General features: G+C 39.4%; 2 protein-coding genes across 2 annotated transcripts in view; one reads left to right on the forward strand and one right to left on the reverse strand.

The window, feature by feature from the left end:
• Positions 1–754, reverse strand: part of LOC124721542 (39S ribosomal protein L37, mitochondrial) — an 81,205-nt gene extending 80,451 nt beyond the window's left edge. Inside the window, exon 1 of the mRNA XM_047246570.1 lies at positions 516–754. Coding sequence (XP_047102526.1) covers positions 516–691 — 176 coding nt within the window. The 5' untranslated portion in view covers positions 692–754. The remainder of the gene's footprint in view (positions 1–515) is intronic.
• A 62-nt stretch (positions 755–816) lies between these two features.
• LOC124722063 (protein FRG1 homolog) overlaps positions 817–16,050 on the forward strand; it is a 38,997-nt gene continuing 23,763 nt past the window's right edge. The window contains exons 1-3 of the mRNA XM_047247259.1: positions 817–998; positions 7,235–7,323; positions 11,719–11,844. Of these exons, the coding sequence (XP_047103215.1) occupies positions 937–998; positions 7,235–7,323; positions 11,719–11,844 (277 nt within the window). The 5' untranslated portion in view covers positions 817–936. The remainder of the gene's footprint in view (positions 999–7,234; positions 7,324–11,718; positions 11,845–16,050) is intronic.

Consider the following 16,050-nt stretch of genomic DNA (forward strand, 5'->3'; position numbering starts at 1 on the left):
AAAGCGCGATTGTAAAATATATGTACAAAATATCAATCAAAATATTCGTTTGAGAATTGTCTATTATGTAATAGTCTGTTTCCAAATTTATCTGATACAGTTATTTATTTGCAAAGGAAAGTGCGTCAGATATGGTCCTCACATTATGCTACAGGTCATTCTATTGCCAAGCCCGTTATTTCGACTTCACAGTTGTTAGATTCGACAACGTGCAACCAAACTGTCATCTCCAATTCATACCCTAGACTTTAGGCTATGATACATTTCTGAATGTCACCGCAGCCAATATTCACAAGTAGGTGTGGGGCACTACTTGTTTCATTCGACCTCAATGCTGTTGCCGGTATGATACTACAAAATCTGCAATTCTTAACAGAATGGTTCAGTAAGAATTTGCAAAAATTTTGGAACCCATTCAAGGGGCGAAATTATTTTCTAAAATGGCATATCCACACATTGCTTTGTCTTAATTTTCAGCCACAAGTTTTGTAATAACAAACAAGTTTATAACTTACTTCTGAAACGGCCGCCTTTCGTAGAGAATATCGTCTGGATTGTGAATCGTTTTTCCAAGAGACATTAATACTTCTTCCGCTGGCGTATTATTGATCACTTTAGCTCCATGAATTTTCCATTTTCTTTTGAAGTGCCATCCTAAATGCTGTCGAAATAGAGAACTGGTTGCCCGCATCTTCACTCGTGTTCTCGTGTAAACAAATCTCAGGAAGTAACAAAAACATCAAACTGTTGATGTTTTGGTATCATCTTTGAGACTAATTTTCCTTGTGTCATTTGTTTCATGTAAGATCACTGGTTTGTTTTGAATGGTTAAATGAACATCTGTGGCGTACGCGCTTAAGCGTATACTCTATACTGTATATTTTCATGTCAACGAAAATAGTTTCTTCGCGAGTGGTATTCGTCTTCTGATCCGCTATGTCGGATTATGAAATGTGTAGAACTGGCAAGCTTGTGTTAAAAGGGGAGAAACGAAAGAAGTAAGTGTAAAGAAATAAATCATATAAACATGCAGTATGCAACGGACTAATTACTCTTGACGGTATAACGTAATTCAGTTCAATGTTGCATCGTGTATCATGTAATTAAGTTCCATTGTCATCGTTTTTAGATTTTCACATTAGAATGGTGCCCAATACGTGTATAGTGAGGTGCCTGAATATCTTCTGCATCTTTGATGATTCTATATTCTGTAGTTACTGACGATACCGTCGTTAAATACTATATTGTCCAAGGTACGCAAAAAGTAAATATGTACATGCTAGCCTCTAGTTTAGAGAGATGTTACTTGATGGAGCAGTTAGGGCAAGGTGAAAAGTTAGAGACGTTACAATGCACTTTTTCGTGAGATAATACTTCGTTAGATCAGTACATTTTCCCAGTGAATGGATTCCACCCGAAGAGTGTTACCGGTATTGTTGATCCATCTACAAGCAGGTGCAATGTAACCTCTTAATTGAACTCAAAACATTTTGAATTTTCAAATTTCCTGGACTTGGTAATAGATGGAAGTTAGAACCAGATCTGAGGAATAGGGTGGCTGTTTCAGCAGTTCATACTTGAGATCCAGAAGCAGAATTGTGGGGATCTGTGTTGTCGTAATGAAAGAGGATTTCTTTCTTTTGCATTCCATGCCTGTTCTACATTGTTTACCCAGTTAATTCAGAAGTTGTGTGTTTTATCCACATGTTGTTACAATGAAAACAGTAAAATCACTTTTGGTTTCCAGGAAACATTGGATTTTAACTTTTTTAGTGTGTGGCCAGAGGCCACCACTCACTACATTTCCGAGACAAATGGGCATATGTCTCACCTCCAGTAAAAACCAACTTGTATTTCCTTTGAAATATACAAGTCATTTGTCTTCGCACTTTCTTTTGGTCACCAATAAACAAGCATTGCACCTATCTCACAAAAATTTCTCATACTTAATTGTTCATGTGAAACATCCTTCTTTTGCTATGATATCTGCTATTTATGTTGGTAGTAAACATTATAAAATGAATAATTTTGCAGCGGCACAGTTTCTGGTCTGTCAGTTAGGAGGAAAATGTGCTGAGTGCAACTGATTTAAAATGTTGTGTGGACAGAGCTACTCCGCAAGTCATGTTGACACTAGTTATTGTGTAGCATGCATCAAGATAACATATCAAGATAAAGTAATCAAAATTTTATTAATGCCAATGTCATACCAGGAGCAAAGCATTTCGTCGTGCCCATAAATGTGCACTTTAGTTTGCAGACGTCATTCACTGTGTTAACAGTATCCAGTCACTGATTGATCATGTGGGTAGCAAAACTGAAGATTATTTTGTGAAGCCTAAAATTATAGATTCTCTCTCCCAGAACTGACTTAATTAAGAAGACTGCACGGTTCTTCCTAATAAACATTATACAAGATGAAAACTAGGGAATTGTAAGGGTAAAGCATTGCTGAGTTAACAATCAACTAATTATGTGTTTATAGAGAAAAACTCATTGGTTGTCGTGTGATGCCTGTTACATACTATATTCTATACGTCACGAAGAAAAAAAATTGAAACTACTCTCATAACTAACAGTTTATTTGGACCACTCATCACCATGATTAGTTATAGCTTCAGGTTATTCCAGTTTTTTCAGTTACTGAACATTTATTCATGTAAGACTGTTTTGAAAATTGGGTCATTTCTGTGTAAGAATTTGTATAGATTCCGAAAGCAGCCTTCATGTGAACCGCAGTTCTGTTCATTTGCTTTATTGCACCCACCAGTTGGAAAGTAAAGAGCACACCTATCTAAAACTAGTGTCCAGTAGCTTTGATATCCATCTGTTACAGAATCTTAAAAATGTATTCTGAGCTTAAATGTAATGAGGTATTTCAACCTAAATGACCTCATCATGCTAACCAACTTGGATTCCGAAAACATGAGATCCTGAAAGCCATGTATCAAAGCAGTCGACTAGATGCAGTATTTCTTGAGTTCAAAAAAGCATTTGACTTGACTCCATCAACGCTTATTTATGAAAGTTAGATCATATGGGATATAAAGTGAAATTTGTGACTAGGTTTAGGATTGTTTGGTAAGGGGGATGTATCATGTTATTTTGGATGGATTGTCATCAATAATTGTAGAAATGATTTCAGGGGTGCCCCAGGGAAGTGTGTTGGAACCCTTACTAGACCTGGCAAACAGTGTTAATAGTAACCTCAGACTCTTTATAGATAATACATTTATCTGTGATTAAGCACTCTTTCATAGTCAGATCTTAATAAGATTTCAAAGTTGTGTTCAAAAACATAAAATTGTGTGCGTAAAAGCCCTTCTCACTGAAGACAACTCAGGAAATGTTTCAAAAACCAGCTTTCATACCCAAAACAGTCAACACTGTAGTTTGGTTACCTTCTTCCCAACAATCAGTCTACCCATCCCTCAGTAGCATGATGTGCAGCATTGTATAAGAACTGAAGGAAACATGAAACAAATTTATTCCACATTATATTATCCTGTGACTGCAATATCAATGAGTTGCAGTTGAAATAATCAGCTTATACAAATATGTTGGTGTAACAGTTTGTGGGGTATGAAGAAAAAGTCGTAGTAAAACAGGTGTCAGACTGCAGTTCATTGGTAGAATACTGGGAAAATGCAGTCAGTTTACAAAGGATTTATGCAAAATATCATGTGGCACATCCTAGAATATTGCTCAAGTGTATGAGACCCATACCAGATAAGACTATCATAAGATACTGAATGTCTTCAGAGAAGGTCAGCATGAATAATCATAGATTTGTGTAACCCACGGGAGAGTATAATGGAGATGCTGAAAAACATCAACTGGCAGACACTTGAAGATGACATCAACTCTCTCATGAAAGTGTACTAGAAATGTTTCAAGAACCAGCTTCCATACCCATAGGATTGAATGACAGTGGACATTGTAGTTTGGTTGCCTTTATCTGAACAATCCATCAGTGACGTGATGCACAGTATTGAATAAGAACTGGAGGTAATGTGAAATAAATTTATTCCACACCACAGAATAATTCCCATTGTCACGTCAGACCAAAATCTGTGATCAGTTTTGGGAGGCTGCTTTGCTTGTTGCAGGTAACCAAAGGAATTTATGACATTGTACCCCCCCCCCCCCCCCCCAAATCCTTTCCAAGGTGCATCGTGCCTAGCAGAATCAGTGCCATTACAAAATGTTTTGGATTGCTTATTTGAAAACTTTCTAACAATATGTAAGTGAGCACAATCCACAGAGACAGTACCCACACAACTTGTAAGTTCATACTCCACTTGAATTTACATTGTAGTATTTGAGTTTTGTTACCTCTCAATTAAATTAGACAATCAGCATATTATTCAAAAGCACGATAGCAAAGCAGCAACATTACTCAAAGTGGCTGACAACATCACACATGCCCTGGACAGACATGAAGTGAACATTTTAACACTAATCAATTTCATGAAGGCTGTTTATTTTGAAGTCATCATAGAAATGTGCTCTCTGGAGTCCCCCAGAATTCAGTCCTTGGTCCATTGCTTTTCTCATTGTATATCATTGAAATCTGCTTCTTTCTTGTGACCATCCGTTGTATGAACTGACAACACGTAGTTGTATCTAAGCACCAACCGCAAGAACACTGCTGCTGCTGTATCAGGTACAAATGGTGGCATTTGTCAGTATGGTGACGGGCTTGTAACCTGGGTCATATACTAAACCCTGAAAAGTGATGGATAATCTTCAAATCATGCCCAAAATTGGTCAGCAGACATTTTTGTGAACAGTTGTTGCAATGCTTCTTAATGGCATACCAAAGAACCAATAATATATTGGCATAATCTTGGATGAGCATGTAAATTGTGAAGAACTAACTGTTGACATGAAGGAAACCTCTCTCTTGCGTACACACAATCCAAGGATTTAGAAAAAAATATTATCTCAAATTAAGCAGAAATGAAACCAGACTTTATCCCTGCCTTATCTTTATTACTGTAACCTAGTTCAGCACAGCACAAATAGTGAAAACTCCAAGTTGCTGGACATATCCAATATGGTACCAGCAACTAGCTAGTTATGATTGCCTGTGTCAGATACGGGTGTAACATTTGGCTGTTTGTTCGTGTCAGTCCTTCCTATGTTTAGTAATGAATGTGAATGGATGGCTGATGTGATTTTCATACATTCTACTTGCTTCATTGGTATCTTGGTCACCGGTGTCCTCAGTATCTATCCTTGCACATCAGATACGTATTGTTCCGTAACTGCAGTATATGTCCAGCAACTTGGCGGTACCTTTGCGAAACATTAAATCATTCCCCATCCCCTCCTCCATTTCAGCTGTACAATTGTGGAAGAAACTACTGTGTAATTTTCATTTTATCCAAAACCATTATGCATTCAAGAGGAGATGAAAGCTTAATATGTTTATTGTCAGCATAGCTTTCATGTCAGCATGCCCTGATTGTTCTCTTTCTCGTGAACAGGGAACGTGTCCCATTGTAAACTATCCATACATTTCTCATCCCTTTCTATTTCTGTCTTCTTCCTTCCATATCATCTGTTTATCTTATCCTATTTCTCACTCTTCCTTTGACCAGTCACCTCCTTCTCCACATTGATATCTTCTATACTGATGACACACATTTCTTTTAGATGTCATTACTCACATTCAACAAGAATGTAATGAAGAAATTGCTTAACACAATGTTAATATGACATGATATTTCTTAAATTTCATGTATTCATTATGATACACAATGATGAGCCAAAAGATCATGACCAACTAATTTCTAGTGAATTTTATGGGTTGTATGGTCATGGCCCAGGAAGTCTTCTTCTTCTTCTTCTTCTTCTTCTTCTTCTTGATGTTTTGTCCGGAGCTGCATTGGAAAACTTCAGAGGTGCTCCTGGTACCACTGAGTCTTGCTGAATGATGAGTCGGATGTTGGAGAACAACATAAATACCATGAAAGGGGGCACATCCGAAGTTTTCACATGGTCAGCAAAGATAATCCTTGACAAAGATAGAACTCAACTAAGAGCATCACTGAAGATGTCCAACGCAGCTCAGGGCCAAATGTCAAGAACTATAAAGTTCCATGGACCACAACAATACTACCTGGAAGATTCACCAGCAACTAAGGCAACTGGTTGTAAAAGCCTTCATTGTGTGATCATGGGTGCTACCCACTTTGAGACTGAGTGCTTCCTGGTGACATTGTGAGCATGTCATGTGGCAAGGCAAGTATATAAGCGAACGAGAGGGGAATGGATACTCATGCTAGTGACAATGTACCCTGGAAATGGGGAAATCCACTAACAGATGTTACTTTGATAAAGGCAGATTTTTATAGCCTGGTGCCTGTGAATATCTCAGATGTGGCAAAGCTGGTTGACTGTTCACATGCTGCTGTCATGAGCATCCATGGAAAGTGGTTGAAGGATGGCGAAACCACAAGTAGGTGGCAAGGTGTTGGACTTCACACCTCATCACAAGAAGTGGTGGTTGGGGGCTTACCAACAATGTAAAGCAGGACAGGCAGCAATCTGTGGCAGATTTGGCAAGAATAGTACAGTGCTGGTGCAGGCAAAAGTGTTGTGGAACAGACCATTCTGTGGTCATTGTTGAATATAAAGTCCCACAGCATGTTGATCCAATACTATCAACACTAGATCATTGAGACTGGAATGTGTATAAGTGGAAACATGTGTCCTGGTCTGGTGAATCACATTTCTTGTTACATCAGGTCAGTGCTAGGGGGGTGCATTTATCTTATCTTTCATGAAATCTGTGAGAGCTGTGGATTATGTGAACATTATTATTCTGGACCACCTGCATCCTTTCATGCTTGATGTCTTCCGTGACTACGATGGCATCTTAAAGCCGAATAACTGTCTGTGTCACAATTCTGAACCATTAGTCACATCTCAGCCAGTAGGGAAAACATGTTTCTTAAGATTTAGCAAGTTATGTAGGCCTAACACTTGAGACAGACATGTTTGTTGCTTTGTAACTGAGTCACAGCTCAGGGATTGAGAGTTTCAAACTTTGCACACTTTTTATCCATTCAGATTGAAACTATTAAGATCAAACTGACGTTAATGTTATAATATGGAGTAACCTTGAGTTTTTTCTGTTAAACAAACAGATTGATATAATTTAGTTATTTACTGGAAGGCTTACTGTTTGTGTGAAATTTATAATGAGTATTCAATTTTCTTAAAGGTCACACAAGAAGAAAAAGACACATGAGCCCACTCCAGAAGTGAATGAAGAAACAAAGAAACTAAATGATGAAGACACAGTTAAGCACGGTATGTAAATGAGTATATATTAATATTTTTGTGTTTTTCAGGTCTATCAATTGGAGGAAATTTATATTAAAAGTGTTAAAATTTTCCCAAATATGATTATGCACAGTGAACATCAGTCATTACTGTAATTCCAAGTCCAATTCAGTGTCATAACTGGAATTATAGTGCCAGACATTTTTCAGAATTTTGATGTGCAACACATAAAAGGCCATTACTAAAGAGATGATTAATGGCTGAGGATGAAACATAGTGACAAAATACTGGACTAAAAATTGAGAGGATAATGGTTCATATATTCCGCCGTCATACTTGTTTCTTTCTTACCAAGCAAGGTGGCACAGTGGTTAGCACAGTGGACTCACATCCAGGAGAGTGACAGGTCAAATCTGCATCTGATCACCCAGATTTAGATTTCTGTGAGTTCCAGGCAAATGTTAGGATGGCTCCTTTCAAAGGGCAGGGCTGATTTCTTTCCTTGTCCTTGAAACAATCCAAGCTTGTGTTCTGTCTCTAATGACCTCAGTGTCATTGGAGCATTCAACACCAATCTTCTTCATTTTTCATTGCTCTTGTGTGTTTTAGTTAAATCTCTCCAGTGAATTGTGGGATGTTTGTATGGCAAATTCACTGAGCTCAAAAGAGATTAATGGTTGAATATTTTACAATGCACTCAGGATACAAATGTGTCATATACATTTGAAACACAAAAGTTTTCCTTTATATAGTGTAGGATCCAACACTATGTTCCAAAGTTATGCACAGACATTTTAATATGAGGGCTGCCTTGTAAGTTTTCACAAAAACATTGAAAAAGCAACATTTTTTGCATAAATCATTTTATTGCTCCCAAAAAAATTGTCTTTAAAGTTTATGCATTTGTACATGTGTTCAGAGCAGTTCTGGAAACGTTTTTTCCACTCTGATGCTTCTGGAAGAATTAAACTGTTTCGTGAGGTGATGAAATGAAATTCTGTGTCATGCATATTTTGTTTGACACAAGGGAATAAAGAGAAGTCATAAGATAATAAATTAGGTGAATATAGGCAATGAGACATTAAATTAATGTTATTCCTCATCAAGTAATCTGTTGTTTGTTTGACTTTCTGTGTGGCAGCTGCTACTGTTACGAAGAAGAATGAAGTAGCATATGAATGACTTGTGACAAACAGATTATTGGATACAGTTGAGTATTAACTTCTCTTTGATCTTTTAAAGCAGTGGTTCCAATGTGCCCACTGTAACCGCAAAAATAAGCAGTAATTTCTATGACAATGTTTCAGGAGCAACCAACATTTTTGTTTCATTTTGTCTTGAAACACCTGAACAGTTGATTTCTGCTTAGTTTCTGATTCACATAAATATATCCAAGTTGTTTCTCCTAGGCCAGCGGCCTTGTCCCAGTGGTAATACTGGTTCCCATCAGATCACCAAAGTTGCTGCTGGGCTTCGTAGCACTTGGATGGGTGACCATTCAGTCTGCTGAGCACTGTTGACAAGCAAGGTGCACTCAACCCTTGTGAGACCAATTAAGGAGATACTTAACTGAGAAATAGCAGCTCTGTTCACAGAAACTGACAATGGCCGGGAGAGTGGTGTGCTGACCACATGCCCTTCCATGTCCCCATTCAGTGTCACCTGTAGGCCGAGGATGACACAGCAGTCAATACCATCAGGCCTTCGAGGCATGTTCGGATGAAGAGTAGTTTAAGTTGTTTCTGCTATTACTATGTCATGTTTTCTAAGCATTTTGAGCTTCACTCAAATTGAGTGGAATCCATTGAGAAAATGCCTTTTTCCCAGTTAAATGTTTGTGCAGAATCAAATGTACTGCAGTCTTTGATAAATGGAATTGAAACAGCTCATGGCAAAGATTTGGATAATGTGAGCACTGTGGCTTTCGATATTATACTACTGCAGTGCATGTTCACCAGAAATGATGTGACATTCAGTTCAATTCGGTGTTGACACCATTTCCGGTGATTCTGCGCTGCAGTAGTCCAGTACAAAAGCCACAGTGATTGCATTATCTAGATCATTGCCATGAGCTTTTCCATCCCGTTTATCGAAGACTGCAGCACATTTCATTCTGCATAAAGGTTTAACCATGAAAAAATCTTTTCTCAATGGATTACACACAATTTGAATGAAGCTCAAAATATTCAGGAACTTCAGTGAGGAAATGAAAAATCTGTACACAACATTTTAACAGGAGAAAGAACTTGGATATTTTTATAGGAATCAGAAACTAAGCAGCAGTCAACTGTTTGGGTGTTCCAAGACAAAAGGAAATTTAAAAAAAAATAGTTCTTGAAGCACTGTCAAGGTAACAATTGCTTGTTTTTTTATTACGCTGGACATGTTTCAACCACTGCTTTGAAAGATCAAAGAGAAGTTAATACTGAAGAAGAAATCAGGCTTATCAGAAAAAAAAACCATCCATTATCTGGAAAAAATATCCATTATTTGGGCATATCCAACAGCACCTAGCTCGTGATCCAAAAGTAGTTTCACCAAGCCCACTTCACCGTTGCGAGCAACAGTAGCTACAGCAAAGAAACAGCTGCGGATTTCACGACTTGAGAACAACTCGACCTGGCTATCCCCTTTGGAAACCCTTCTGCCTGGGCACTAACAGAAGTGGATCATGTGGAGGTCAGTTGACTGCCTTCGGTCTGGAGTTGGAAGATCCAGCAGTAACCTCCACAAATGGCACTTTTCTGTAAATATCCCCAACTGTGACTGTGGAGCATTTACTGGTCTGTCAACTATGCCCTCCATATTGCACGGAAGATCTTCTGCTTGTGACTCCAAGCACAATTAATGTTACAAGAGTTTAGGCAACAATAGTGTATCTTAATAATTCTTTCTCTCTTTAGTTTTTAATGGTAATTACCATTTATTATATCTCCTTCTGACCTGAATGAGTAAATGATTATGTAATGTCTCCACATGTTGCCCCCGTCAAGTGTGCATCCTCTTCCATTTTACTGTGTTTTAATCAGTTTGTTGAAACTCCACATTTGCAATTTGATGATGAGTAACGTAAGAGTATATGACAACACAGTAACTTCCGTTTTGGAAAATATGACTCTCAAGCAAATGCTTACCTTTTTGCCAAATAATGCCTCACTTACTCCCTTGTAAATCTGTCGGCCACAATTGTCTTTTACACAGTATTATTTTTTCAGCAGCTCGTGCTTCGCTGTTCATTAGATTTTTTATCCTTCAAACATAGTTTGTGCATAAATGCAGAGTTTTAATAAGAAATTACTGATGGGTGGTAGAATGGACACATTTCCATACCTTAAAGCCATTTTTATTCAGTTTTATTTGTTTGAGCTTTGGTACATCTCTTGTGAGAACCGTAAAACTCAGCATGAAACAACTACTCCTTACTTCATTTATGATACAGGAGACTAAAGTATACTGAATAGAAAGGTGCCTACTAATTACTTGTGGATTTTCTCCAATGATGTTGGTTCAAAATGATAAAACTCTGTCAGGAGGTAGTTTATGAAGGCCTTGGAATTCTTTTTTTGAGTGGGTTGCAGAGCTTGTCCAAACACTGCTGATAAAGACAAGAATTATTGCGTCAGTTGAATTGTGAAATTTTTGAACATTTGCTCAGGCTTGACTCAAAGTGATTTCCACAAACTTGTGTACAAAAGTGACTTGATTCACTAAGTTTAATTTTGCTAAAGTAAACACCATGTACATCTCTGTAGCCATGTGGTAAGATCTCTGTTTTGGTGGGGACTTGGGCTCAATTCCTAGTACTGCAGGGATTTTTCCTTTGTGGGAGGACTGGATTGGGGTGCCCTCAGCTTCATGACACCAACTGAGGAACTACTGGTGTGAGGCCTTTACAAATGTGTGTGTGTGTGTGTGGGGGGGGGGGGGGGGGGCGCCCGCGAGTGTATATCTGTCCTTTTCCCCCCTAAGGTAAGTCTTTCCACTCCAGGGATTAGTATGACTCCTTACCCTCTCCCTTAAAACCCACATCCTTTCGTCTTTCCCTCTCCTTCCCTCTTTCCTGATGAAGCAACCGTTGGTTGCGAAAGCTTGAATTTTGTGTGTGTGTTTGTGTGTGTATCAACATGCCAATGCTTTCGTTTGGTAAGTTACATCATCTTTGTTTTTAGATATATTTTTCCCACGTGGAATGTTTCCCTCTATTATATTCATATCTCTGTATTTAAATACACATGGCTATACCAGTATCTTTGGCACTTCAGTGTGTATTGTAATGTGTGTTCTATTGTTTGAATATGGCTTGAACACCAGTAAAATATTTTTGGTAAAGTTCCCTCGTGAGTGTTCATATTTTAAAATTTGCGCTACTTCTTGACTGAGATTTAAAACAGCTGTCGTGTTGATCTTCCATTTTAATTTCAGGTGGTTGGTGGAAAGCTGGATCAATTTATGATGTACATGGACCAGTTGCTCTTGAATTTGGAAATCAGACTTATGCAAAGGCATTAGATGATGGCCTCTTTATGCTAGGAGCACCACATCCTGAAGGTAATGTAGTTTCCTAGATCTATATCTGTACTCTGCAAACCACTGTATGGTATACAGTGGAAATACATAGTGTCCTACTATATTTTTTTTTCTTATTCCATTTGCAAATGATACATGGGAAGAATGACTGTTGATATGCTTCTACATGAGCCCAAATTCCTCTAAATTTAGCATTGTGGTCGTTACATTAAATGTGTATTTGAGGGAGTAGTATATTTATTGCCTCGTTGTGGTATGTGGCCTCTCAGAATTGTGCTACTAAGTTATCTGTCATGTACAGTGGCTTTCTTCTAATGTTTCCATGTGTAGTTTCTTGAGCTTCTCCGACACTCTTATGCAGTATAAACAACCCCATGGTCCACGATAAATCATGCATCTATTCTTTGAATCTGTTCTATCTTTTCCATTTATTCAACTTTGTAAGGGTTGCAGATTGACAAACAATACTCAAGAGTTGGTCAGATGAGAATTTTACTGGTGACTTCATTTGTTTGTGAGTTATGTTTGCTTAGGGTTATGCCAATAAATTTAAGCCATCCCCACAACTGGATTCATGTGATTACCTCAAACAGTTATTCCTAGATAAAAGTTGTTAGCAAACACTGATGGTGTAGTCAATTTATATTGAATCTTTTCTTATATTTATGCACCTCAAATTACATTTATTTCTGTTTATTCAGCCACAAGTCTTTGCTCCAAATTCTAATCATCTGGAAATCTGTCAGTATTTTGTAGCAAGACTCTTTAAGTTATCACGTCGCTGCACACAATGGTATCATCTGGGAGCAGCTTGATACGGTCACAGACATTATTCACCATGTCGTTTGTGTGTATTGTGAACAGCAGGAGCTCTGTCACACTACTTTAAGATTTGATGGATACTAGTTTTGTTTCTGACAATACGTCCCCATCAAAAATGCCTTGTCTTCCCTCCAGTCTCACATATTATTTGAGATGTATTCTGTTTTTTAGGCTAGTGTGGAATGGTATGAAAATCTTTCTGGAATTAAAAAAAAATAAAATTGCATCAACCTGAGCTGTGCTCTCTACTGTCTTCTACATATCATAAACAAACAGAGCAAGCATCTTTCACATGATTGATGCTTGCAGAAACCGTGTTGACTCTTATATATAAATAGTTGAATTATCAGAAATTTAATTGTACGTAAGTAAAACATGTGTGCAGGAAATTGATGTCAGTCAAATAGATTTATAATTTTGTGTACAGGTTGTGCGATCCTTCTTGGCAATTGATGCTACCTACACCTACTTCCGATTACGTGGCACCCTGTGTTGTTCCTGCAATTTCGATAAAATGATTTTGTGAAGTGTGGTTTATTTGTCTCATAACATACATAATCTAAATCATTTCATTCAGGTACAGGATACATATCAAAATTGTGGTAAAATTTCGCCATAAGCAAAGAATACCTGATGTTAACAAACAGCATCATAAAAATAATACAATTTTATTATATATACATACAATAAAATTGAACACTTAACTATCCCTTGCTCAAATTATAATTTCGTCCTTTATGAATTCCTCTATTGAGTAGTAGTATTTCTCCCACAGAATCTGCTGTAGCCTCGTTTTTAAAATTTCTGTCTTGATATTAAATATGTTTTTTTCCCATTAACTTGTTATATTTTGTCATCCCCATATACTGTGGAGTCTGTGCATATAATTTCAACTGGTGGTAGCATAAAATTATTTCTTGTGTTATATGTGTGGTTAAAATGATCCTCCTCAAGTAATTTTTGTCTGCTGTGTAGGAAGATTATAATTTCATAAATGTATATGGAAGGAACACTTAGCCCTCAGGGGCTCAGCATTGATTTGCTGGGTATGGGTTTGGCAACCCCAAGGTTGACCTGGGGACTGGTAAGCGCCGCCAGTCCTCTGTCACTGTAAGCTCTGGGCATGCTTCAGCAACCACTGTGTGCTGTGGCGGTGGAACATTGTGTGTCTCAGGGAGCGGGGATCTTGGCTTGGCTGCCCAGATTGCAAGGACGGAATAAACCTCCATAAAAAACCCTCAGTCTCAACGTGTACTGCGCGCTGATGGAATGCATGGCTGTTGAGGTGGAACAGTCGTTAGCGGGCAACCTATTGGGAACGTGAAGTTTCATATTGGGAACCTGCCACACCTCAGTTGCATAAGGCTTACGCAAGCATGCGGGACTCTGTCTAGGTGGACTTCTAGTTCCCTAGCTGCTCATGGGACTGAGATGGATCCTTCAAAACAGACTTCGGGTTTACACAGACTCTTTCAGGTTTGAGTAACAGAATCTTGCTGGTGGCCAGAATGTGTTTCTTATAATTAAACAGAAAGAGGGGAGCTTTGAGAAAGTTTCACCTTTTTACATTCACGAAGGGTTAGAGGGAATCACTGGAACATCAAAAACTGCCAAGCCTTGCAGAATGGGACCCTGTCAATAGAAATGTCCAATTCTCAACAGGTCAAGAACATCCAGAAAGCTCAGTGCCTCAGGGAGTATGCAATCAAATGTGAACTGCACAGCACCTTAAACTATAGCAAAGGTGTTGTGAATTGCAGGATCTGGTTGACATTCCCCGAGAAGAACTGATAGCCGAGTGGTCCCAGGAAGGAATCGTTGATGTCCAGAACATTATGAAACGGGTGGATGGTCACCTCATGAAGTCAGACTCAATTATACTGACTTTCAGCAGCACAAAACTTCCTGGGCACATTAAGGCTTGTTTCCTCGATCTCAGTGTGCGGCCTTATTTCCCTAACCCGATGCACTGTCTTACCTGCCAGCGCTTTGGGCACACAATCTCGGGTTGTAAGGGGGCTGCCACATGTGGAAAATGTGGTAAGGCCACCCATGATGGTGTTGGTTGTGCATCTCCTCCAAAGTGTGTCAACTGCTCTGGTGATCACCCTGTCTGGAGTAGGGACTGCCGTGTCTTCCTTGAAGAAAGGAAGATACAGGAAATCAAAACGACTATATGTACTTCATATGGAGAGGCCAAAAACATCTATAAGGCCATGCAGCCCCTAGCATTTGCTACCTCCTTTGCATCTGCTCTCAAACAACCAGTTCCGAAGGACGATACTGTTGCCCAAACGGAGGTTGCTAATGTCAGCACTAGCGCCTGCATTGCCAGTGCGCTTGTGCTGTTGCGATTCCTGCAAAGTCCACTCCCAAAACATCAGACAAGTCTGTTGTTGTTGACGTTGCAGAGCTCCCTGCTCCCTTAAAGGCGCAGTCTGGTTCACCATCCAGCGCTGCCACTACACCTGCTGCGATATTTTGGCCCCAAAGCCTACACCTGGCAAAAAATCAAAGGCCAAGCATCCACCACTGCCAGAGTCTGGACGTAAACAGTCCGACGATGTGGATGTCCTTCTCTCTTATGTCTCCCTTGACTTCTCGGTAGAACTAATGGAGCTTGATGTCAGACGGGGGCAATCATCTCGCCCATAGACTGAGCACCCACCCATTACGTGCCTACCGCCTCAGCACAATGACATGGTGAAAGTACAACCCCCATGATGGATGGCTTCCATATTACAGTGGAACATTAATGGGTTAAGGACACATGTGGAGGAACTGAAAATCCTAGGAGAGGAACGCCCTCTGTGCCCGTGTTTACAAGAAACACATTTTAAAGCCACTGACTCCCTCGTGCTCTGTGGCTGTATCCTTTACCTGAAGGATGACCTGACCGAGGACAGGGCCAAGGGGGGTGTTGCTGTGTTTGTCAATGACATGCATCACTCCTCCGCTCTCCCCCTGGCTACCAACCTGCAAGCAGTTGGTGTTGAAATTTATGAGTATTGGAGGGTCACTGTTCACTGCATCTCCCTCCACAAGATGTGATTGACTCTGAGGCCCTTATAGCTCTCATGGAACAACTCCCTTGACCTTTTCTTCCCCTGGGAGATTTCAATGCTCACAACGTTTTGTGGGGCTCGAACTCTACTTGCCCTCGGGGGTCAAGTTTTGGAGAGCCTCATGACGTCTCACGAGTTGTGCATCCTAAACACAGGTACTCACTTTCACTTATGTACTGCTACTGTGTCCTTCTCCGCCATCGGCCTCTCTTTCTGTTCTCCAGCCCTAGCATAATCTGTTCAGTGGGCGGTCATTGACAACCTCCGTTCCAGTGACCACTTCCCCCTCCACATTCACCTATTTGACAGAGCCATTTGTGAAGAGCAGCCACTCACATGG

The sequence above is a fragment of the Schistocerca piceifrons genome, chromosome X, assembly GCF_021461385.2.
Source record: "Schistocerca piceifrons isolate TAMUIC-IGC-003096 chromosome X, iqSchPice1.1, whole genome shotgun sequence".
NCBI lineage: Eukaryota > Metazoa > Arthropoda > Insecta > Orthoptera > Acrididae > Schistocerca > Schistocerca piceifrons.